The sequence below is a fragment of the Cuculus canorus genome, chromosome 3 (genome assembly GCF_017976375.1).
Source record: "Cuculus canorus isolate bCucCan1 chromosome 3, bCucCan1.pri, whole genome shotgun sequence".
NCBI lineage: Eukaryota > Metazoa > Chordata > Aves > Cuculiformes > Cuculidae > Cuculus > Cuculus canorus.
In genome coordinates this window covers 73,882,485-73,907,865 of record NC_071403.1, presented here as the reverse complement: position 1 = coordinate 73,907,865, position 25,381 = coordinate 73,882,485, and the positions used below count along the sequence as shown (strand labels likewise).

The 25,381-nt window shown below is 44.0% G+C and overlaps 1 protein-coding gene across 1 annotated transcript in view; it reads left to right on the top strand.

The window, feature by feature from the left end:
• DTD1 (D-aminoacyl-tRNA deacylase 1) overlaps positions 1 to 25,049 on the top strand; it is a 33,102-nt gene extending 8,053 nt beyond the window's left edge. Inside the window, exons 4-6 of the mRNA XM_009562539.2 lie at positions 7,374 to 7,471; positions 15,997 to 16,173; positions 18,138 to 25,049. Coding sequence (XP_009560834.1) covers positions 7,374 to 7,471; positions 15,997 to 16,152 — 254 coding nt within the window. The 3' untranslated portion in view covers positions 16,153 to 16,173; positions 18,138 to 25,049. The remainder of the gene's footprint in view (positions 1 to 7,373; positions 7,472 to 15,996; positions 16,174 to 18,137) is intronic.
• The last annotated feature ends 332 nt before the right edge of the window (positions 25,050 to 25,381 follow it).

Below are 25,381 nucleotides of genomic sequence, written 5' to 3'. Positions count from 1 at the left end.
TATCAGCAAGAGGTTCTGTCTTCTGTCTTCAAAATCTGTTCTTAGCTTACGCATACACACACAGAAGATTGTAGTTACTGGGAGATTAAAGTCTGATTCTCTGGATTGCTGTAGGTGCCCTTCCCTTTGGTCTTACAAATTGCTTAATGCATTTCAGAGGCATAATTTAATCATTTAAAGTGGAGTTTGTGTAACTGAGACAAAGACAAATCAATAAATGTCTTCTTGTATTGCCTAAGAGCCTTATGTTTTTCAGTCCCTATATTTTATGGCTGTTGGAAGTTGAGCTGCTACGTGTGCCATGTTGTAGGTGCTGGGCAGGCAGCTCCTCCATCTGGTCTATCTGGAGCTTGCCAGCTAGGAGCTTGAAATGGTAAGTGTTCCCCAAAGAGACGTGCAAACCATTCTTTCATACCCAGACCAGGGGGACGTATAACAAATAAAATCTTGGAGAAGGCTCAGAGCTATGGCTGCCAGTTTAGTCATAAAATCATTAAGGCTGGAAAAGACCTCTAAGCTCATTCAGTCCAACTATCAGCTCAGGATCACCATGCCTATTAAACCGTGTCCCAAAGTGCTACATCTAGATGCTTTTTGAACAACTCCAGGGATGGAGACTCCACCACTGCCCTGGACAGCCTGTGGCAATGCTTCACCACTCTTTCAGTAAAGAATTTTTCCTAATATCCAAGCTAACTCCCCTCTGGTGCAACTTGAGGCTGTTTCCTCATCCTATCACTTGTTACCTGGGAGAAGAGACCAGTGCCCAGCTTGCTACAACTTCCTTTCCGGGAGCTATAGAAAGCGATGAGGTCACCCCTCTGCCTCTTCTTCTCCAGGCTAAACAGCTCCAGTTCCCTCAGCTGCTCTTAGAACCCCTGTTCACCAGACCCTTCCCCAGCTCCGTTCCCCTCCTCTGGACATGCTCCAGCCCCTCAATGTCTTTCCTGTAGTGAAGGCCCCAAAATTGAACCCAGAGTTTGAGGTGCGGCCCCACCAGCGCTGAGTACAGGAGGACAATCCCTTCTCTGGTCCTGCTGGCCACACCATGACTGATCCAAGCCAGGATGCTGTTGGCCGTCTTGGCCACTTGGGCACACTGCTGGTTAAAGACTTCATATGTCTAGGAAAGAGGAGGTTGCGTGTCTTTGCGTGTCTTGCTTCAAAGTGCTTTCTTGTTGTGAAATTAATACTTAAACACCTCACTGCACTCTCAGGAGCGGAGCTGGTGAATGCAGGTCTGAGGACTCCGTTGTGCAAGCTAATAGCCAAGAACTAGGCCTGTCAAGGCTTCTGCTTGTATGTCTGGGCCTGCACTGTCTGTCTTCAATGTGGATTTCATCTTCTGAGACAGAGTAAGGATTAGCATGGCAAAGAGTGTGGAATGTCTCTCCTGTAATAGCAATGAATGGGTAAATATAGTAGGACTGTTTCCACAAGGAGGAGTTTAATTCAGATAAAGGTTTGGTGCAAATTATTTTCTCTTGATTAATTCCCTTCCTGAGTGTTCTCACTTTGGAATAAGTGCTCTTATCTGGAGCAAGACTACCTGCAAGGAGTTAATTAGGAACAAATCTGCAAGCAGACAAGCTTAGAAGTAACTTCTGAATAAAACCAGCATTAAGTTTCTAAGTCTCGAGGCTTGAGACATGTCCAAAAATATTCTGAAAGTAAATTAACATTTCATTTTCAAGTCTTTACGTCTCAGATGTGGCTTGTCTGTCTCCCCTCGGATAATGATTTTCTTGCCCCTGAGGAAGGTATGCATGCCAGGTTGTAAGTGAAAAGGAATCGGAAGAGATGAATGTCCAGCAGAATAAACTTTTCACTTTAATTGTACTTGTAGGATGCTATTTTATTGCAGAGGGTGTTGCAAGGAGGTGACTTATCAGTCAAGAAGTCTTAAAGTGGAGGAAGGTGCTTACTGTGCTAAAGAGTGTGAAAAGCAAGGGAAGAAATAGTATTTAAGGGTAAGTTGATAGTGTCTCCCATGGACAATACAGAGTCCTGTGCTAAATTTACCCAGAGCTGCTAGGGTAACAAGCAACGTCCAAAGAAGGTGTACTCTTTCTCCTCCTCTCCTGACTGGAACATGAAAAGCAATCCAGACAGACTCTGACAGAGAGGTGAAAGAGATGATGTCTTCAGTTTCTTTGCAGGCCTGTGCCAAAGAGGGATTTATCTGCAACAGAGTTTCAGAAGTTGTGTTTAAGGGCAGAACAACCAGCTCCTGTGCAGCCTGTCTGCTTGAGCACCACAGAGGCGATGTGTTCCAGCTGGCGTGCTCTAGGATTGATGCAAAATGGAGTGGTACCACAGATAGGAAACTGGCTGTTTTAGAGGAGTCAGACTTGTCTCTCAGCTTACCTCTTCAGGAAACTGTTAACACACAAGTGAAAAGTGCCTTCTCTGAAAGGTTATGTGAATTACCATATACTGAAACTATGTTAGCCACTGGGATGAGGGAAGGAAGATGGCACTGGGGGAGATCGTGCTGAAGAAGCATCTTTTTACTAAAGAGGAGTTGAGTATTGATTTAAGAAGAAATTGTGAAACCAGATTTTAGCTTTCTCTTGTTCTTTCAGGCATGATCAGACCCTGAAGCTGCAGAGGGAAAAGCTGTGTTACAGTGAGGCCACTTCTTGAACAAAGCTGTGATGACCAATGGACTGCTGCAGCCCTTTGGTTTTGTTGTGTAAGGGAACTGCCAGAACAAAGATCTGGAGGTGTCCCATGAGGAAAGCTCGTACTGTTCTGGGACCATAGTCCTTGGAACTGTCAGTTTATGATAAGGGAGGGTGGCAGCTACCTCTAAGGACATCACCTTGCAGTAGTTTCAGAGCTTGAAGATGAGATTGTGTGGTGGTCCACAAGACATTTTGGAATAAGACCATTACAGAGATTTTGGAATGTGAGGAAATTCTTCAGTTGGCTTTTTAAATCCTTTGACAGAATGAGGTTGCTGAGACTGAAACTCGCTGCCTTTCAACTCGTGTTGGTTGCAAAGCACTGAGACCTTTCAGTCTTTGAGAGAAAGAGAGCCTATAGAGGAGGGCAGCATTAGCAGGCATTTCTGTTTCAAGTACTGTTCCTATCTAAAGCTGTAAATCTTAAGGTTTCTGAGTTGTGATTCACCTTGTTCTGGGATGACCTTGGGTCAAAAGACTGGAAAGTATGAGGAGAATGGGAGGGATATGTTATGGGAAGATGTCCCTTGACATTTGTTCCGATGCCAAAACAAGATAGAAAGGGCTTGTGCCGTGGGAATGCATTGAGTGTTTTAGTAAAGGTGGGGGTATACTCGATCATTTTAACCCCTTGAAGAAAGGGGCCTGCGAGGTTTACTTTGTTTTCAGGTCCATACGTGTATGGGAAGTGCAAGACACAGTCCTATTCTGTGGATAAAGCACAAAAGAGGGGTGATGTCATACATAGAGACCTGTTTGACAAGTTGTGCTCCCGCTAGTATACAGTTTAAGCTGGTATTTTGTGTTTATTGTTTTGTTAAAGAGATGTGTTAGTTTTGACTGGTTGATGTGATCAGCATATCAGTACATCTCTTCCCATATAACAACTGCCCTTCTAGGAGCAGCAGCTCAGTTAGGGTCAGCTTCATCTTCCTAAAGAAGGTCACTTTCAAAGCATGTCAGTGGATCCTTCCTTCCTGGTCTGCACGGAGATATTTTATTGTGCTTATCAGATGCAGAAATGTCTGTTTCTGTGCAGGAAACAGTTCTTGCGCTTGTACTTGGTGTTTGTTCTCTAGGAGACCCTTTCACATTACAGTAGCAAGACTTCAGATGTGCAGGTACAGCTCACCAGAAGCAAGTTATTTGGTTTTTCAACTGAGAGTCATTTGTAAGCACCTCTAAAAGTGCGTGTCTGCGGGATTCACCAGTGAAGCCATAAGCTACAGGCTTAGGGAGAAACTACCTGTGTTTTCCCTGCAGGTTCTCATCTATCAGGCGTAGCAAAGGGTTTGAAAACTATGGTGGAAAATTATAATCACTATTTCTTTGATTGCTGTGAAGTCTTTTCTCAGTAGGACCCTTTGCATGTTCCAGACTCCTGCAAACTTATAAAATGAGAACAGGTCTCTTTAATTTTTTTTTATTTGCTTTGTAATGCTTTGTCTTGTAATTTTTCTGTTATTTTCTGGAGCTATTTAGTAATGCTTTTCTTCTGCACTGTCAGGTGGCATTCAGGGCACACTGATCCATTCCTGGAATGACGAAAGCCTCAAGGCGTTTCTAATAACCTGATTTACCCATTCGGGGAACACCTTTCTTGGAATACCAACAGCCTCATGGTATCTCTACTTACCCAATTTAACCACTCAAGACAGCTGCAAATTTTAAAGCAGTCACTGTTGATGTGCCAGTGCCTTTGGATGTGCCATTCCTTGATGCCACCGCAGCCTTAGTTGTCCTCTTCCTCCAGGTGGAACTGACCTTGCAGCAGAGTTTTTAGATGGGAAAACATTTTCTACTCCTAGTTCTTGTTAGGTTGTGTGACACAGACTGGTCTGCGCACACACGTAGCAGTGCAGAGGCAGGCAGAGGAACCCAGTTTGGACTCAAAGGATCACAAACCATGTCCAGGCCCCTCCCAAGGCTGTCCTGGGGGACCCTCAGTCCTGTGGTCCAGGTGTGGCTCTAAGGAGCAAGGTTCAGACTAACAGGGTCTCTGCCAAAGGATACAGGACACATGCAGGAGGAGACATTTCAGGGATGGACAAGTCTTACTATGTGATGTTACTATGGAGGTTGAGGGGAGATCTCATAACTCTCTACAACTGCCTGAAAGGAGGTTGTAGTGAGGTGGATGCTGGTTTCTTCTTCAAGGTGACAGGTGATAGGACGAGAGGAAATGGCCTCAAGTTGTTCCAGGGGAGGTTTATGTTGAATATTAGGAAAAATTTCTTTACTGAAAGAGTGGTGAAGTATTGGAGCATGCTGCCCAGGCAAGTGGAGGAGTCACCATCCCTGGAGGTATTCAAAAAGTGTGTAGGTGTGGCGCTTTGGACATGGTTTACTAGGCACAGTAGTGTTGGGCTGACAGTTGGACTGGACGATTTTACAGGTCTTTTCTGACCTCAATGATTCTATGATCCTTTGTTTAGGTGAGTAACCAAAACTAAGGAAGGAGGTGGATCTAGGTGATTTTGAGAGGAACAAACATAGGAAAATAAAGAGATATGGGTGTAAAAAGGGCCAGCCACACGTAAGCAATGACTGGTTGGTACTCTTGTGGCTGTGCCCTGCATCTAATCATCATAGTCTGCCTTGTCTTCTTAGTAATGTCCATTTTTAACTGTTCTGAGGGACCCACTGTTTTGTGTGCATGTCTGTGAATGGGAGTCTGAGTGCAGCAGCTGAAGGGGGACCATGGGTTCGATATATGGGTGTATGAGTGAGCAAACACTCAGCAAGGTGAGCTGGTGAGAAGGTGTGGTGATCTGGGTCTGGTTGTGCATCTGAAGGTGAGACCACAGGAGGAGCTGGCTACCAGAGGGACTAGAGTAGTCCTGGCCAGCTGCCGGAGATATTGGGGGTCTCTACAGGTGAGACCTCTGTGTGTATAAATGCGTGTCTCTGAGGTGCCCAGCAAACTGCCAGGGAGCTGGAGGGAGATGTGGGTGTGATATCTGTGTGTGTGTGCACGTGTGTGTGTGGATGCGTGCAAGGGCGGGCTGTGCCAGCTGCTGGAGCAGGGCTGCAGGCTGCAGGGGCTTGTATCCCCAGGTGCCAGCATGTGGGGAGGCCAGGATCAACGGGCAGATGAGCAGACTGAGTGTCTAAGGGGTCTGCATTGTATATATGTACATATTTCCCACAAATGGACCTTCATCATCAGTCAGCGCAGGATTTGGGGTTGCTTGTAGGTTCTTGTGTTCTATGTTTCTGTAAGTGCTGAATGTATCTGTATTGATATATACGCAGCTGGCTCAGTGTAGGCATATGTACGTGTGATCAGTTGGATCAAAGGAGCTTGAGTAGAGACTGTGAGCTGGGACACTGGGCATTCATTCTCTTCTGCTTGAGCAGAAAATGTCTGAGGAGTGCAGCTGGTAACATTTTGCAGCTCTTTGTTCAGTAAATCACATACCTTTTCATTCAAATACTTCCTTGAATCATGCTCTTTCCCCTTTCCCATTGGTGTTTCTGTTGCTGTGACTCTTCAGTGGTCCGTCCAGGAACCTTTCCTTGGCTGCTGCAGCACTGCCAGTAGACTCTTGTGCAAAGCTATCGATTTTGCTTTGCCAGAGCTCGTAGCTCTAGCTCATGGGGTGGCAGGGATGCAGAACATAGTCCCAGTCTGCTTCAATAATTTCTGAGTTGTACACCTGCGTCCTCTGTTGTAGAGCATTCAGTGTCAAATGCTTCAGAACAGACTTTGAATCTTTTTATCTTTTGCCCATACAAAAGGTTTCTTAAAAAGATCAACTAGTTAGTTGGACTGGGTCCCTAGGCTAGGCTGTTCCATTCTTCTAGATTTCCTCTTCTGCCTGTGAGAGGTATCCTGCCCATCATGAACTGCAAGCACCTTAATTATCCTAGAAAGGTTTGGGTTGGAAGGGACCTTAAAGATCATCCAGTTCCAACCCCCCTCCCATGGCAGGGACACCTCCCAGTAGACCAGGCGGCTCAAGGTCCCATCCAACCTGGCCTTGAACACCTCCAGGAATGGGGCATCCACAACTTCCCTGGGCAGCCTGTGCCAGTGTTGCACCACCCTCATGAATAATTTCTTCCTAATGTCTAATCTAAATCTTCCCCATTCCAATTTAAAACCATTGCCCTTCATCCTACCACTACATTCCCTTGTAAAAAGTCCCTCCCTAGCTTTCTTGTAGGCCCCCTTCAGGTACTGGGAGGCTGCTCTAAGGTCTCCCTGCAGCCTTCTCTTATACAGGCTGAACAACTCCAACTCTCTCAGCCTGTCCTTATAGCAGAAGTGCTCCAGACCTCTGATCATCTTCGTGGCCTCCTCTGAATCGGTTCTAACAGTACCATATGTTTCTGATGTTTGGGATTCTGGAACTGGACACTACTCCAGGTAGGATCGCACAAGAGCAGAGTGGAGGGGGAGAATCACCTCCCTTGACGTGCTGGCCACACTTCTTTGGTTGAAGCATTATCTGTGGACTTGTTTTGTTTTGTGAACATTGCTGTGCTGAGCTGTGTACTGAGTGTCAGACCACAGATCTGGGTGCACACGAGCTGTCTTTTCCTCAGTAGCTTTCTGTACTTCGTTACTTGCCTGTCCTTGTATGTATTTTTTCTCCCCTTTTTAGTAGCACATTTGGGAAAGATGTGGTACTTGTTATCCTCTAAAGAACCCTCAGCATTTCTGGTCTCTTCCCTTTTCAGATGGCAAGTTTGGTGCCTACATGCAGGTACACATCCAGAATGATGGTCCTGTAACAATAGAACTGGAGTCCCCGGCTGCCACCATTGACCCTAAACAGGTAAGTGAGCTGGAGGGTCCGTCTGGAGAGGGTGGATGTATAAGCCATGCCTCCTTGGTGAATTTGTAGCATTCCTCTTAAGGAAGCAGTCTAGCTTTCCTTGGCCACGATGACCTTCTGCTTCCTGTGAAGCCTCTGAAAGATTAAGTAATTGCAATGTTTTCTTCAGTCCCCAGACCAGTCAATAGCTGCCTACTGTCCTGTAAGGGTCGTGCATGTGTAATGCAAACCAGCTTTTTAGACTTTATTCTTGCTCATCATTAAAGCTGATGTTTAATCAGGACTCATTGATTGTGTTTTTATTGTGTCTGGACCTGCACACCTCCCCCTCTTTTTTTTAGTGAAGTTTCTTGACATTTAGGGGCTTTTGCGTGTGGGTGGCTGGGCAGAACAATGAGCTGAAGAGCTGCCTCTTCCTTAGAAACAAGAGTAGAGCAATTTTATATCCTGAATTTCAGTCTGGAGTGGAGAGGAGGGCTAGCTCTGCTGAGGAACAGCACAGGCCACACTGAAAACCAGATGCAATGATGATGCTTTCTCATTCTCTAAGAGCAACAGTGACCAACTTTTCCAGGCTGGAATAGAAGGGGGAGAGATCATTATTGCCAGTGAGGCTATGCCAACCCTGTTTGTATAACTTAACTAGTATAACTCATTAAAATTGTTATTCCAATTTATAAGAAGGGCATAAAGGAAACCCCTGGAAACTACAGAGCTGTTAATCTAACCTCAGGACCTGGAAAAATTATGATGATTGTACTGGGTGCTATTGAAAGTCATTTAGCACAGTCAACACAGGTTCACGATAGGAAAGTCCTGTCTAACTGATTTGATATCTTTCTAGAATCATAGAATGGTTTGGGTTGGAAGGGACCTCAAAGCCCATTCAGTTCCAACCTGTGCCAGGGCCTCATAACCCTCATCTTGAAGAATTTTTTCCTAATGTCTAATCTAAATCTTCCCCCTTCCAATTTAAAACCACTCCTCCTTGTCCCATCAATACATGCCCTTGTAAAAAGACCCTCCCTGGCTTCTACAAGAAGGTCATTTGCATAGAGGGGGAAGGGAAGGCGATGGGTGTTGTTGTTTTGGATTTCAGTTAGGCTTTTGATACTGTCCCTCACAACATCCTTCTGGACAAGTTGTTCAACTGCAGGATGAGCTGGTTCATGGTGTGCTGGATGAAGAACAGGCTGAATGGTTGGGCTTAAAGAGTTGCAGTGAATGAGGCTACATCTAGCTGATGACCGGTCCCCAGTGGGATTCCTCAAGGCTCAATTCTCAGGCCAGTTCTGTTCAATACAGTTATCAGTGATGTAGATGCAGGAGCTGAATGCACCATGAGCCAGTTTGCTGATGATACCAACGTGGGAGGTGCTGTTCACTCTTCTGAGGGACAAGATGCTTTGCAGATCCAATCTATCCAGAATCTGGGTAGATTAGAGCGCTGGGCAATCATCAGTGGCATGAAATTTTAACAAGAACAAATGCTGGATTCTGCGTCTGGGATGATCTAACACTGTATACAAAGTTAGGTTGGGAGAGGAGAGGCTAGAGAGCAGCCCTGCAGAAGGGATTTTGGGTTACTGGCCAGCAGCAGCTCAGTATAGGTCAGCAATGCCCTGTCAGCCAAGAGGGCAAACTTCAACCTGGGGTGCATCAAACACAGCACAAACGGCTGGTAAAAGAGGTGATTATCCTATATTGGATGTAGGTGTGGCCTCACGTCGAGTGCTGCACGCAGTTCTGGGCCTCACAATTTAGGAAGGATGTGAAGGTCCTTGAATGTGTCCATAGGAGGCCAATGAAGCTGGTGGAAGGGCTGGAAGGAATGTCCTATGTGGAGCGTCTGAAGACTTTGGGCTTGTCTAGTTTAGAAATTAGCCTGAGGGGTGACCTCATTGCTCTCTGCAGCTTCCTGAGGACTGGACAAGAGGAGGGAGGTGCTGGTCTCCCTGGTATCCAGTGATAGGACGCAAGGGAGTAGTTCACAGCTGTACCAGGGCAGGTTTAGACTGGACATTAGGAAGCATTTGTTTACCAAGAGGATGGTCTAACCCTGGAACAGGCTCCCTAGAGAGGTGGTTGATGCCCCAGGCCTGCTTGTGTTTAAGAGGCATTAGGACAAAGCCTGTAATAACCTGCTCTAACTTCTGGTCAGCCCAGCCCTGAAGTGGTCAGGCAGTTGGACTAGACGGTTGTTGTGAGTCGCCTCTGGCAGGAATTAGTCTAGTCTAGTCTAGTCTGTTCAATCTTTGTAGCTGCAGTTTGTCCCGTGGACAGTGATCCTACAAGCTGCCTAGTTGACCAGCAAGATAAAATCACTTCGCTGATGGCATCTGTCCTTGAGGGGCCATCCGACTATCGTCCTTATGAATTAGAAGTCAGATATTCAGGGTTTTCAGCCAGCCACCTGCGTTTATACCTGCTTTTTTGAAGCCTGTATATAGGTTCTGTGGTAATTGCAGTGCAACCGGTGTCTGTAATTGGTGGGGATTTTGCATGTCTCAAAATATCCCACTAAAGTTGTTTGGAGTCTAATGGGAAAAGAGCATGGGGAAGCATAGGGAAGTATCACTTGTTGCCTTAAATTGCTAAGGTATCTTGGTTTGGAGTCAGTTTCATTCTACCTCCAAATTTTCTTCTGTATCCTTTTGTGATGTTTTAGCCCCTGAAAGAACTACATCTGCTCCTGGGCTTGCTTTCTGTACCATCACAGCTTTAGCACAAAATGTGCCCAGCCTAAACTGTGCATAATTAGGAGGAGCAGTTCTGCCTTTGGAGTGAGAACTGCTTGGAGAAGTAAACACTTTTATTGCCAGTTGCACGGATTGAACTGCTGCTTGATTTGCCTGGGAAATAGTCTGCAGAAAGCTGAATAGAAGAGAAATGGAGTGCTTTGATATCCCCTTTGAACTGTTCATTCACCCTCAAGAGTGTTGTGGCCCACTGTTTTCAAGTGCCATATTTAGGTGCATGTGTCTGTATCCTTTGTGTAGCAGCATTTATGATAGCCAGCAGTGAGGGCATTAGTGGCAGGATAGATGGCAGCATCCTGTCCTGCTGCCTGTGACTATGAGATGGAGCCCCATGATGGTTTGGTCTCTAGGGCGAAACTGGTGACTAGTCTTTATTACTCAAGGAGTCAGTGGGAGTCATTGGAATAAGGGTGGATGAATCACTGAAGATGGCATGGTGCAGTTTCTGACTGAAATGCAGAGCACTGAGAGAGCTTTTGCCCCTGGTGTAGATGTAAAGTAGCCCAAGAGGAATCATCAGGGCGTGCAGGATTCTGCAAGGTTCTGTATCTTTCTTGGACAGTGTTGGCTCTTTAAGGATTTTGAGTGCACAGCTGTCTGCTTTTCTCATCTGACAACACCTTCCTTGTGGCCGTAACGTGGGCTGAAAACTGGAAAGGATGCTGGTTTTCAAGCTTTCTCTAGCATGAAATCTTTGTTTAATGTGAATGTCTGTTTCTGCTTCAATCTCACTTGCTGATTGCCTTCCTTTCCTCATCAAACCTCATTTCATCAGCAAAGCTGAGGCTTCTTGTGCAGGATGTGCTCAGAGCACTGCCCTTTGTCCTAAGGTAAGGTTACACCAGGTATCTTCTTACTGAGCCTGTGCCTGGACCCTGTGAAAAAGAGGTCAGAGTCCTTATGTGGGCAGTCTGAGTGGGTACTGGCCGTTCTGTGTGTAAGAATAAGTAATATAAGTTTACTTGTTTCCCATCTGCTGTGTGTTGTCCACACTTGCTTCCTGAACCGCCCTGAGTTCCATCTCACTGCGAGACTTGATATGGGGGATCCTTATTTGTCACATAAATGGATGAGCTCTTACAGTGGCACAAATACTGATAAAGCAATCCAGCCGTGCACACTTTGAATGCACAAAGAATTTAATCTCTGCCATGTTTCAAAGAACCCCATTTACTTGGCAGCTCTTTTAAGTGTCACTGGATGTCTTTTGTAGCTTGTATTGGGACCTTAACACACACAGTCAGAGATGCTGCTGTTTCTGACACTCTTAAGCATCTTCTGTTGATATTGTTTGACGTGCGCCATCATCTCTCACCCATCTTACAAGATGTGTGATGGGGAAGAACCAATTTAAATTTGTCATTCTCTTCCCTTTTCCCCACCTGTTGATTTTTTTTTTTGCTGTCATACAGTCTGTTGATTTGCTTGTAGGATGGGAACGACAGCTTAGAGGTGGTGTGGGTTTATCTTTCTGCGTTAGCAAGATGAGATAAATAAACCATCCTGCAGTGTTTAACGTGATGTTTTAACAGAAAGAGATTAGACAAACAATTGCTAATGAGGAGCTCTTGTGTGTCATCAGATGTGACATCCTTTTCTTTTGAGAAATTGTCTGTGGTTGTAATTGGTGATCTGATCTTTATAATTCCTTAGCAATGTAATTAGTAAAAATACATTTGGATTAATTAATGCAAATGTATTTTTATATTCCTTGTAGTATAGAGGTAGAAATAAGTCACTTACAGAATTAATTAAGGAAAAACTAATAAAAAAAAGTCATCCTTAGGCGACAAGGTGTGTGTGTGTTCTGATTTAACAGTAAGCGAATGATTTGGTAGTATGAAGGGGGTCAGTAGATCCTTACACCAGCAAGTGTTGGTGATTACCTGGCCTTTGCCTGAAGACTTGTCATTTTGGGGGATTTTGGATATGTGAGTAGAATAATATAAAAAGAAGAAATAGGTGGCATTTAGTTGAATTTTGAAAGCACCTTTTTGGTAAGTCTGATATACAAGGAATTGTGCTTGAAAGGCAAAATAAAGGCGCAGATTAGAAACTGTACTTCAGTACAAGAAGCTGCTGACCCATGTCCAGCCTTAACTGATGAAGCCATTTTGGCTAATTCCTTTTGAACTTCCCTGCTTCCATATGGATAATTACAGAGGTCAGCACTGAGTGTAGCAGATTTCTGTGCTGACTTGATGGAGTTTGCTGTGTTCATTGCTGAGATCAGGTTAACAGCGCCCTGTGCTCCGAGAGTTGAGGGAGATGTACTTTGGTTTATTTGTAGGGATTTGTAGCTTGTAGAAGTAGCCAGGCAGAAATGGAGCAGGAAGAGGTGCCTGGGGAGGTGGCATGGTGCCAGCTCAAAAGATTGGAGGGATGAGAAGAATAAAAGCATTGGAGCAGATCTTTGTTAGGGAGCCTGTCTGTACAGCGCTGTAAAGCAGCGTGGCTATGCCTGGTTGATACAAGGAGTAAATAATAATGGAATACCCCTTGGAAATGCTGTTGTTTTGAATGAGAGTGGAGCTTCTCCAGACTGACATTTAAGTAACTTTCGTTTTTAAATGGCACAGGATCTTGATTAGAGAAAATCTATGAAACAAATTATGGGTAAATAGTCTATTATTTATGCCTTAAGAAACTTCTTAGAACTGTGTAGCCAAAAGTGATTTCTCTGCTGAACGTGGAGAGATCCCACACCTTAAATTTTAACTTCTCTATCACTTTTCACTTAGAATATTTCACAGAGTCATGGAATGATTTGGGTTGGAAGGCACCTTAAAGATCGTTCAGTTCCAATCCCCTGCCATGGGTAGGGACACTTTCCACTGGATCAGGTTGCTCAAAGCCTCATCCAACCTGGCCTTGAACACCTCTAGGGATGGGGTATCCACGACTTCTCTGGGCAGCCTGTACCAATGCCTTACCACTCTCACAGGAAAAAAATTAATTTCAGTGTCACAGAATCATAGAGTCACTAGGTTGGAAAAGACCTTTGAGATCATCAAGACCAACTGTATCTGTCCTCCGTTACATCATATCCCTAAGCACTTCATCTACCCATCTTTGTAACACCTCCAGGGATAGTGACTAAATCACATCCCTGGGCAGCCTGTTCCAGTGGTTGATAACCCTTTTGGTGAAGAAATTTTTCTTAATGTCCAATCTGAACCTCCCCTGGCACAGCTTGAGGCCTTCTTGGCCACCTGGGCACACTGCTGGCTCGTGTTCAGTCAGCTGTCAGCCAACACGCCCAGGTCCTTCTCTGCCAGGCAGCTTTCCAGCCACTTTTCTCCAAGCCTGTAGCACTGCATGGGATTGTTGTGTCCCAAGTGCAGGACTCTGCACTTGGCCTTGTTAAATCTCACACTGTTGGTCTCAGCCCATTGATCCAGCCTGTCCTGATCACTCTGTAGAGCCTTCCTGCCCTCAAGCAGATCACGACTTGCTCCCAGCTTAGTGTCATCCACAAACTTATTGAAGGTACATTCAATCCGTTCATCCAGATCGTTGGAGGTGTTCAAGACCAGGTTTGATGAGGCTTTGAGCAACCTGGTTGAGTGGGAGGTGTCCCTGCCCATGGCCAGGGAGCTGGAACTGGATGATCTTTAAGGTCCCTACCAACCCAAGCCATTCCATGGTTCTATGATGATCTGTCTATAATGTGGTTGCTGCAAGTTTGGCTGTGGCTTGGCTCAGTGTTGGGGGTACTTTGCAGTTACTGACTGCTGCTTTGAGGGCCAGTGGGGAGTGATGAATATGCACGGCCTGCTCACTGAGTTGTTTAAATGTGTACAAATCTATGTTTTGAAATCTAGGAACTGTGCTTTCAGATCTCGGCAGCCCACAGTTAATGCAGTGTGCCTGCCCTCCTCTGGTAAAGCATTATACCACGAAGATCACTGAAACCCTGTTTCTGATTTCAGCATCTGGTTGACCCCAATACTATTGGCAAAAATAAAACCTAGCTGGATAGAGACCGTGGGAGTGCCATTAAGTAAGGTGGAGTACCTTTAACACTAGGGGCTCATAAACTTTTGTTTTCCTTCTCGCAGATGCTCTCACTCTCTCTGTTACCTTTAACATTCCTGTGCTGTGTATATAGGCTTGTTGGGAGAAGAGGACTGTGTGTACTCTCAGGTGCTGGAGTTAAAATGTTGCCTGGATCGTGCCGAGTGTGTTTGGTACATCTGTGTATGTGACTTGAGGACTGGATCATGCTCAACAAACACATACACCATACTCTGTTGTTTCACTTAGTGAAAAATAAACTATTTTTAGTTTTGAAACAGCCAGCTAAGAATGTTCTGTGCTAGGCCTGAAGTACATATGTGGAGGTGTTTGAGGAAGGTGTGTCTGTGGGATGAGGAACAAGGGAATGCTGTGCTTCCTCCCAAGGCTCTGCAGTCTGTGCTCTCAGTTCTTACTGACTTGGAGTTCAGATTGATGTATTTGTATTCATCTTCCATAGAATCACAGAATCATAGAATGGTTTGGAAGGATCTTTACAGGTAACCCAGTCCAACCTCCCTGCACAGAGCTCCATCCAACCTTACCCTGAATTTCCAGGGATGGGGCCTCCACTACCTCCCTGGGCATCCTATGCCAGTGTTTCGCCACGTTTTTTGTAAAAAATTTCTTCTTTATATCTGGTATAGATCCACCCTCCCTTAGTTTAAAACCATCACTCCTTGTCCTGTCACAAGAGGCCTTGCTAAAAAGTCTATTCCCAGCTTTCCTGCAGCCCCTTTCAGTACTGGAAGGCTGCTATAAGGTCTCCCTACAGCCTTCTTTTCTCCAGGCTGAACAAGCCCAACCATCTGAGCCTGTCCATGAGGCCATCTAGATCATAATTGACACACATAATCTAGTTCATTTTATTCTGTGATGATTTCACCTCAGAAGAGAACTTCTGACCATGAAATTATGATTTATGGCTGGTATACTTTATCTCAGGGAAGCTATGAAAACAGTAGAGAAAATACAGATATTATTCTGACATATAAAGTGCACAAAATGAAGGGCTTTAAACAGCTATTGGTATTCAGTGTCCCCCAAGCTTACTGCAGCCTGCATCTCTGAAAATGGGAGTGGGATGTCAAAGTGACAGCTATTTATGACTTCGTTTAACTCTTAGTAGTGTTGAAAGTGTTGCTGCTGAGAAGGTGGCACAGCAGCGTTAGCTGAGGTCTAAGGCAGTGTTAGCCAAGACTTTTGTCCAAGCTGGCTTGAAATGGTTATTTGATGTCCTAGGTGATGCTAAAGCTCATACATCTCTTTCTCTGTATAAAGACTAAGATGAATTTATTCTTGTGTGCTGGATGGATGCACTTGGGATGCATCTGTTGTCAGGAACTTTGAAACTACAAAACTGCCAGTTAACATCCAAAACAAAACCAGTTTGGTGGAATCCAGCTCCCTCTTCTGGTGCTTGTGTTTTATTCCTTTACATGTTTGCCGATTGTGTTGGGCAGAGAAGGAACTCTGGAAACAAGAGGATAATCCTTGGAATATATGCCCTTCTCTTTTATGCTCAGAGGTGATCATGTTGGTGTATGGTGATAATTCACTGTTTTCTCCAAAATCCTGAAAATTTAAGTCTTGGGCTTTTTTTCCTTTCTTGTTTTATTGATGCATGTGTCGATATTGTGAATCAGAACTACAGGTTTTGTGCTCACATTTATGATATTTTACATAAATGTCTTCTGAAATTATTTTATTCCCTGAAGTGTTTTCTCACTCTCCTCACTTCTTGAATAGCTCACAAAACTTGAAAAACAGCAACAAAGGAAAGAGAAGATCAGAACCAAGGTGCCCTCCGAGTCAAGTAGAGAAAGAAATGCCCCCCGTAACAAGGATGACCCCAGCGCCAGCAGTGGAGCAGAAGGAGATGTGTCTTCGGAAAGAGAGCCTTAGCTCATCCAAAGCAGGCCTCAGGTTTGGCTTTTCCATTCCTCTAAAGCTGTGTCCTCCTGCCTGGCAGTCTTTAACCTTGAAGCAGCACATACACAGAGTATTTTTGGGAATGCTGAAAGGTGAAATTATGGTTATCGTGCCTGTGTGTTACCCCTGCTTCTGTTGGCAGTCAGCATTCCAGAGTGTAGGAGCAGGTGAAAGCCTCTTCCCAGCCATGTGCCTGGCTGCAGATGTGCATCTGTGAGTCCAGCCCAGCATGACTGTTTCCAGGCAGACTCAAGAAATCTGAAATGTTGGTCTTGCGACACTTAACTCAGAATCCTGCTTTGTTTTCTTCAGAGTGGAGATACATGGCTGTGCTGCTCTCTCTGTCTTTACCTAGTGGGCAGGTCACTCTGGAACAGCCACACCATTTGTAATCCCCAAATAACATGTGGTCCCCAGCAATGGAAGTGGAAAGCATTCGGAAGTTGGAGACAGGCCAGAATGGCATGTTCCTATCATGGTTCCTACCTCTCCTCTTCTCAGTCTGTTCTTTCCCAGAAGGACTTGATAACAGGCCATTTCATGTACCTTCCCCATCTAACAAGAACATTAGGCCAGGTATGGAGAGACAGACTTCCTGTTCAAATTCAGTATAAGAACTGGGATTTTCTTTCCCTTCAGGCACTTGACTTGAAGACGACATGCCTGGACCTGAGTGAATTTAATTAGACTGTCTGAATAGAGACCTGAATCCTTTTTCATGGGTTATCTACATATGTAGATATGTATTTCTCATACTCTTCCAGTTTTAAATCTTCAGGACACATTTCCTAGTGTTCCTTTCCCCTCCTCCTTCAAAAAAGCTACATAGCTGATTTTGAACTTTCAAGCATGTCCAATCATAGACTCCTAGGATGGTTTGGGTTGAAAGGGACCTTGAAGCCCATCCAGTTCTAACTCCCCTGCTATGGATGGGGACAGCTTTTGCTGGATCACGGTGCTCTAAGCCTCATTCAACCTGGCAATGATCACCTCCAAGGATCAGGAAAGTATTATTTTCCTCATCTAAAGACTGAAGCCCTGAGCTGGCTATGCAGTTTATTTATTAATAGCTCTGGAAAGTTAAGTTCTAACCTTTCTCTCATTTTGCTGTCCCTACAGTTCAGTCTGGCTGGTGCTTTCTACAATTCAGTATCATGCGTTGCTGAGAACATTGCTTTATTTTAAACATAAGCCCTGAATTTCCCTGGTGTTCAGACATCGGGGGATGATTTCTCTTTATAGAAGTTTGTTATCTATGTGGTACAATATAAATAAATTTGCATAGAGCATTGCGTAGGTTTCTGGAAATAGCTACTTTGTTTTGTATAGACCTGAAAAAGGGATCAAAGAAACTTTCAAGTCCACAGGCTTTTTTTTTTTTTTTTTTTTTTTTTTTTTTTTTTTTTTCCCCTGGCTTCATGCAGGACAGCTTCAAGAGTGGTGTAAAATAGTTCCATTCAATAATTGTGTTGCAGTCAAAAGTGAATTGTCATATTGTACTCCAGCTGGAATCCCAGGAATTATGCTCACCTTGGCTTTATGTTCAGTGCACCTTCCTATGTTAATACTGGAGATGAGCAGGCACATCAACAAGGAGAATGTGTTCCTAGAAATTAAAGCAACGAGGTGCTGTTTCTCAGAAACTTTTGGCCTTGCTGCTATATTACAGGAACGCGAGGTTTCTCTCACTGTTTCTGGGTTGTGTGTTGAAATAAGAGCAGTGGTTTGCAGGCCTTGTGGGGTGGTGTGGTCAGTCTCACCTTTCCAAGAGCATCTGAAAATCCAGGGAGCCGAACATTTTGAGCTGAACATTTCTCAAATGCAATACACTGATAACCTAGTGTTAATTTTCTTGCTGTGACAATATGTAAAGATTCTTTTCCCTATGGAATTTGAAGGAATCCTGCTGTATTCCTGCTCTGCCTATAGTAATGCTCCTGTTTGTTTCCCTTTCACAGTCCCTCATTCAAAAGCTACACTGGATTCTTGAAGAGAGATCCAGCATTCACCTTGGCACCACTCTTCGACTTTGGAAAAGAATGGAAAATGGGGAAACAGAACTAAGACATTAGAAACCCGTATCATTCTGTATCGGAACAACCAAAGCAATGCTATCAGATCCAGTTGTTAGTGTGTAGTGTCAGTAGTAACAAGGACTTGTACCATTTTGTGTATGTGTTTTCACGACTGCTGAGTCAAGGGTGACTGTAGGCAGATTGTAGCGGAACATTCACTCTCAGTACTCCATTTCAAAGATAAATCAGGGTTTTTTCCTTAAACTTACACTTGAATTCTGGAAATTATCCAAGCAGGCTTGTATTTTGATCTCGCTCTGTGGTGTCATGTGCTCTCCATCCCCGTGGCAGCGTGTAGATCTGTGTAGGTTTTGGTATGTTGTTCAGCTGCTACCTTCAACCGAGTGAGGTGGTCCAGTCTTTCTGCATGGATTAAGTTATTAACAGGGAAGACTGGCCACCAGTCATTTATCACGTGGAACACATCTGTCTTGTAAACTTTTTTTAAGAACAGAAAAGACTTTATTAAACAAATGATGCCAGCTGAGCGCCTCTTGGTGTTTGTGTGTTGCGTTCCCTAAGTGTGTGACAACATGAGTGACACTGAGGAGGGTTAACAAGCCAAGAAACCAGCATCCCATATCCACCAGCGGTCACTAATGTACCCTCTTCTTTGGAAGCTTGGAAGTCAGGTTGCTGTCCTGATACCTTTTGCTCTTTCCACTGCATCAGAGTCCTTTAGCTACTTTATAGTGGCCATCAAAATGCCGCAGCAGCTGCTCCCCAAACTGCATCACGAGCCTGCTGGCATTTCTGTCCCATTCATCAGAGGCAGAATAGCATTTGGAAGCTGCTGGCAAACAACGAGAGCTGAGAAGCAGCTGTGAAACTGCTCTCCTGTGGGTGTTAAAGCTGAGGAAGTTTCAGGGGAGATGAAAGACTGCATTTAAACTTTTCCCTTGTAGCTTTTTGCTTGTAACTGCTTGTTTAGTAAAGTATCAGTCAAACCAGGACAGGAGAGTTTCAGAGCTGCACCATAACATGGCTTTTTAAAGTACGTGAAGCTGAAGTAAATACTTGGCAAACCTAGCGTTTGAACAGGAATGATGAGTAGCCAGGATGGGTTGAAATGTTACAATTAGTCTTACCTTTAATAATTAGATCATTATTTCACCTGGCCATTACATGCAGTTCAGCTTGGCTGAAGTCCCGGCCTTGTCACAAGGGGATCATTTTCACCTCCAGGTACGTGTGTTGTGTCTTGTCCCTTCAGAGTCTCCCTCATCTGGAATGAGAACCTGATGGGCTGCAAAGGGCAAATCCATCAGGAAGGTTGTCAGTGACTCTTCTCAGGTGCCGGTGGGGCTGGTGGAGAACTGGCCCTCAGACCTCTCTCCTCTAACTTAAGCATCCCACGCTCCAGTGTGTTCGAAATCTTGTCTTCTGCTCTGCAACTTGTTCTTGAGAAGTTAAGGACATGAAGGGAGCCCCACAGCCTGTTTGCATCCTAAAAGGTAAGTTGGTAGAAGGCAAACTCAACAAGAACAATAAAAGGTTGAAAAGAAAAAGTATAGATGTGTCTTGGTGGAGGCAAGAAGTATTTTTGCAGCTGTATTTAAACAGCGATAGAGGATAAAGGAGTGGCTATTGGTCAAGGATAGAGGGGACTTGATGCTTGGCTCTCCACTCAGTGGTGCTTTCTCCCAGTGGCCTGATGACATGCTCTTTTCAAGTCTCTTCTAATCAGTATAGTTTTCCTGCCTTGTGTGGGAGATGTAGTGATAAGCTCACCATAAACTGGGATGTGGTTGTGGTTGGTGGGTATGCAGGTGTGGGAACTGGGAATACCCAGGACAGCGAAGTGTTTTGTATAGGTGCTTTCTGTTGTCCTGTGCACAGCGTGTTTTCATGCACCATGATTTGATTCAGGACTCAAAAAAAACACTACCAGCCAAGCCCACTTTGTCAAAAATGCCATTTACTGTAATTAAAGTTATGCCCTGTTCTCCTAGCAGCAAAACCTAGGAGAGGGCACTTTTCCAAGTGCAGTTCAGTGGCTTAGAAACTTGCTACCTGTCCCATGGCTTTTCCAGCTTGTAGTGAGCTGTAAGCAAAAAACAGGAGACTGGTATTCCTGTCTCTGTTCCTCTGCCTGGTATTTCTTAGGCTTGGTTGGTTCCTAGTGCGTTGGTGAGTTTTTGATTTCTGTTTGTGAAATAAATCAGGTTTTTAGTCTGAAGTGGTGTTTTTTCCTATAATACTGAAAATGACCTTGTTTAACAAAAAGGCATGTTTGTTTCATGTGTTTATAAATGTTAAGGGACAACGTTAATCAGAATCATGGAATGGTTTTGGTTGGAAGGGACCTTAAAGCACATCCAGTTCCAATCTGGTTACTATGGGCAGAGACTCCTTTCACTGGATCAGTTTGCTCAAAGCCTCATCGAGCCTGGCCTTGAACATCTCCAGAGATGGAGCATCCACAGCTTCTCTGGGTAGCCTGGGCCAGTGCCTCACCACCCTCACAGGAAAACATTTCTGCCCAAGATCTTACATAAATCTCTCCTCTTTCAGCTTAAAAGTGTTTCCCCTCATCCTATCCCCACACTCCCTAATAAAGAACGCCTCTCCAGCTTTCCTGTAGCCCCCTTTCAGTTCTGGAAGGCTGCTAGAAGGTCTCTGTGAAGCATCCTCTTCTTCAGTCTGGACAATCCCAGCTTTCTCTGTCTGTCCTTATATAGAAGATGCTCCAGCCCTCTGATCATTTCCGTGGCCTCCTCTGTACTTCCTGTGCTGAGGACACCAATAAATACTTCAATACTTGCAGTCAACCTCACACCCACCATGTTTTAGAGTTGCTCCACTTACTGAATAGACAAAACCCAATTCTTGTTGATAAAACAAATGTATTGTAACGCTGGTGCGTGTGGAGTTTTGGGTCAGTCCTGATGTAAGGAGAGGAGATATACTCTTAGAGTAAGAGAATACTTTGCTATCTATGTCTATTTTGTTTCTTCCCTCGTGTTTAGGTCATGGGGGAATGTTAACCAGTGTCAGCTGAGGTACAATGGCAAGCTTTGTTTTCCTATTAAGAACAGGGATTCCTTTCACATGGGTGATTGAAAACCTTGTGGTTCTGCGGAGCTAGTAGACAAGGTCTGACATAAAAAAGTGCCCAAGATTGTGCCTGTAAAATTTTTTATGTAACAAATTAAGAAAATGAATGATGATCACCTCCAAAACAGTTCCCTTCTGAGCTGACAGACGGCTGCACACAATGCTGTCCAAAACAATTCCTCAAGTCATTTTCTGAGAGGCTGTTGAGGATCTCCGTAAGTTTGGCTTTCACGGCTGCTGACAAAAAATAGGTTCTTTTGAGCACTGACTGGATCTCTGGAAAGAAGGAACCAGATCTGATGAACATGGTGGATGCTCAAACACAGGGATGTCGTTATGAGCTAAAAGCTATTTAACAGACAAAGCATTATGAGCTGGTGTGGTGCCTTGATGTGACCTCGCTGTTCACTCTTGCACATCCACATTTTCCCACAGAAGGCAAGAATATGTCTCTGTTTGACCACATGTCCACTAGTACAGAATACAGTGGTCCAGTTGAGGCCTTTCGCACTGTGACAAGTCAGAAAATGTTCTATAACCATCTCTTTGTCTCTCCTCTCCCACTCTTGGTTCCTGAACTATAGGGTTAATCTCTCTTTTTTCTGGTATTGGACCTCATATGTCTGTTTGTTACTCCTTTCACACTAACACAAGTGTATGCAAAAGACTGAGGTACTCAGGGGCAAATAGCTCCTATGGTAGATGTTACTATGTCAAGGCTGAACCTTTAAAAGACCCTAATAATGGCTTTTCTAAAACTTTGAGTCTACTTGCTTGCAGTAATAGAAACACCAAGTTGCATTCAGAGAGGACGGGGTAGGATGGAGCTAGCAGAGCAGGGACAGAGTTGTGTTTAGTGCTTTAAGGCTCTTTTCCTGTGTGCCAGCAGGTGACAGCAAAACCTAAGGAATGGGAAATCACTGCAGTGGGAAAGGATAATTTCGGTGATAACTGAGGTAGGTGTTTTCTTTAGTGTGTATGTGTTTACCTCTATGTGGGATCTGTATCCTCCTCATAACTGCTTTGTTCTAAACCTGTAGAATAAAATGATTTTTTTGCATATCCAGGAGATGATCTGCATGGTATTTGTGCAGCGCCTCAGGCTGGCAGAGCAGCTGCAGGGGAAAAGCAATAATGAAATTGGAGATGCCCAGTGCCAGCCGGTACCACCGTGCAGATGGCAGCAATTCTGGCTCCGACGATGCATGTGGCACAGGTTTAAAGGTTTTCCCGAAATGATGTCAGTGCTTATGGATATGGTAACCATTCCTTATGCCTGACAAATTACCTGCCTACAAAAACAGGAGCATGCTTTTTGAATAAAACCCGTGTAAGATTGTACTCAAATACACATGTATTAGGTCTCTTTCAGGGGAGTTTGCTTTTGCTCTAGGTAATCTCTGGACATTTTATGTTCCCTCTGCTTCTGCAGATACATTGCAGTTTAAATCAGGCTGCGAATACATCCTTTGTTGTTGCTCGAGAGTTTGTTGCAATGCTTTTACTACTACAAAGCCAGACACTATTCATTGTACCTGGGATTTTTATTTGTAGGTGCAGAGAAATCATAGAATCACAGAATGGTTTGGGTTGGAAGGGACCTTAAAGCCTGTTCAGTTTGAGCCCCGCTGCCAGGGACAGAGATGCCTTCCACTGGATCAAGTTACTCCAAGCCTCATCCAACCTGGTCTTGAACACCTCCAGGAGTGAGATACCCACCACTTCTCTGGACAACCTGTGTCAGTGCCTCACCACCCTCACAGGAAAACATTTCTTCCTGACATCTCATCTATATCTCCCCTCTTTCAGTTTAAATGTGTTCTCCCTCATCCTATCCCTGCACTCCCTGATAAAAAGCCCCTCCACTTTTATGTAGCCCCTTTTGGTACAGGAAGGCTTCTCTAAGGTCTCCCCAGAGCCTTATCGTCTCTGGGCTAAACAACCTCTACTCTCTCAGCTAGTAAGGGAGGTGCTCCAGCCCTCTGATCATCTTTGTGGCCTCCTCTGGACTCGCTCTAACAGACTCATGTCCTTCCTGTGCTGAGGACTCCAGGATTGAAAGCAAAACTCCAGGTGAGGTCTCACAAGAGAGGAGTAGAGGGGGAGCATCCCCTCCCTTGCCCTGCTGGTCACACTTTGGATGCAGCTCAGGATAAAGTTGTCTTTCTGGGCTGCAAGTGCACATTTTTGCCTCACGTTGAGCTTGTCATCCACCAGTAACCCCAAATCGTTCTCCTTTCAGTCTATTCTCTGCCCAGCCTGTAATTGTGCTTGGAATTGCATTTTGCAATTGCAGTTGTTCTTTGCACCAAGCTTTGTTTTGGGTAACTTGTAAGTCTCTTGTCCTGTTTCCATGTACTACTACATTCTGACTGAGAATTTGTATACTTTTTGCATTATTCTCAGGTGATTTTTTCCCTACCCTATCCTGACAGCCATAAGGTAGTCTAAATGCTAATGGAGTTGAAATGCTCTAAAAGAGCGTATTGAGACTACATCAGCTGTTAGGAAGTGTTAATTATTTAAGTATTATAAATATTGCAGGTACTTATGAGTTCATTTATTGTATTTGGGAAGTGATTTTTGAGAAAGAGTTCTGTTGAGTATCTCGTCATAAGTGCGATATATGATCCATTTCTGGAACAGAACTATATTAGCTTAATGGTTCTAATAAACTAATTCAATTTCCATTTCTATTTATTGGGTAAATGAGCAAATGTGAAACATTGAATTAAATTTGTCTAATTTGTTCCGCCATTAATTTTTCAGCTTATATTTAGAATATTGAATATATTGCATTTTTCTGATTTCTGTTTTTAATGTGAAGGGAAAAATAGTCTGTGTCAGCTCTCCATTGTTTTTTAAGAGCAAAAATATTTATTCTAGGGACATTGAAAAAATAAAAACGCTCCTGGAGAAAGGAACAAGCAAGGAATGTGAGGGTGATTTTGAATTACACCTTTGTTTATTGTTGCTTGGGCTGGAACATTTAAGAAACTTTCTGTCACATGGCAGTGGTTGTCGTTGTTTGTTTAGCTTGAGTTTTTAAACTTGTATTGGATTGTCATCGGATACGGTTTTATAGTTTTAGTTCTATTTTGATGCTGTAATGTCAACTTTCAACATTTTTTATTTGATTTTATTTGCAAGCAGGCAAGTGGAAGGGGCTGCACAGGGAAGTGGTTGAGTCTCCATCCCTGAAGGGATTTAAAATAGGGGCTTAGGGATATGGTTTAATAGTGGACAGATATGGTTGGACTCAATGATCTTAAATGTCTTTTCCAACCAAACATTTCTATGATTCTATGTTTCTAAGCAGGTATGTGAAACTGTTTTTAATTATTTAATTCTTGATGTTTAAGTAATTTGATATATTTTCCCTTAAGTAATAGCAACAAATAGGAAATCAGACCTGTGAATAGATTAAAGACCAAGTTTCACAGTAATACTAACCGCCCTTAGTAGCACTAGCAAAGTGGTTTGATTGTGATGATATTCCTTCTGTAACAGGATATTGTTCAGTGAAGACAATCTCTCCGATCCTTAAATGACAGCAATAGTTTCAGTCGCGTAGACATATAAACTATTTACTTGCAATTATTCCTTTCAACCAAAATGAAATGTGTTGCTATTAAACCTGAGGGTGCCTTAACCCAACCAGGGGAATCATATGAACTGGTCTGTCAGTACCTGTGGGGGAATAAGTGTATATGAATACCAAAATAAATGTGGTAAGGAAATGTCATCCGTCCCATTGCCTTTCTTCCAGTATTGCCAGTTGTTTATCTGCTGTTGCCCCGATTATAGAATATTACATCAAATGTCACACAAGAAGCAACCCATAAGGATCACTGAGTCCAGCTCCTGTCCCTGCACAGGACAACCTCAGCGTTTACACCATGTGTCTCAGGGAGTTGTCAAAATGCTTCTGGAATATTGTTAGGCTTGGTGCAGGTTAGGTGCAACCTCCAGCTTTTCTGCCTTGAAAGAACTGTGTTTACTGACTTGATATGCAGATATATACCTGTATATTACTTCACTGGAAGGTTGTCATGCATTGGAACATCTGC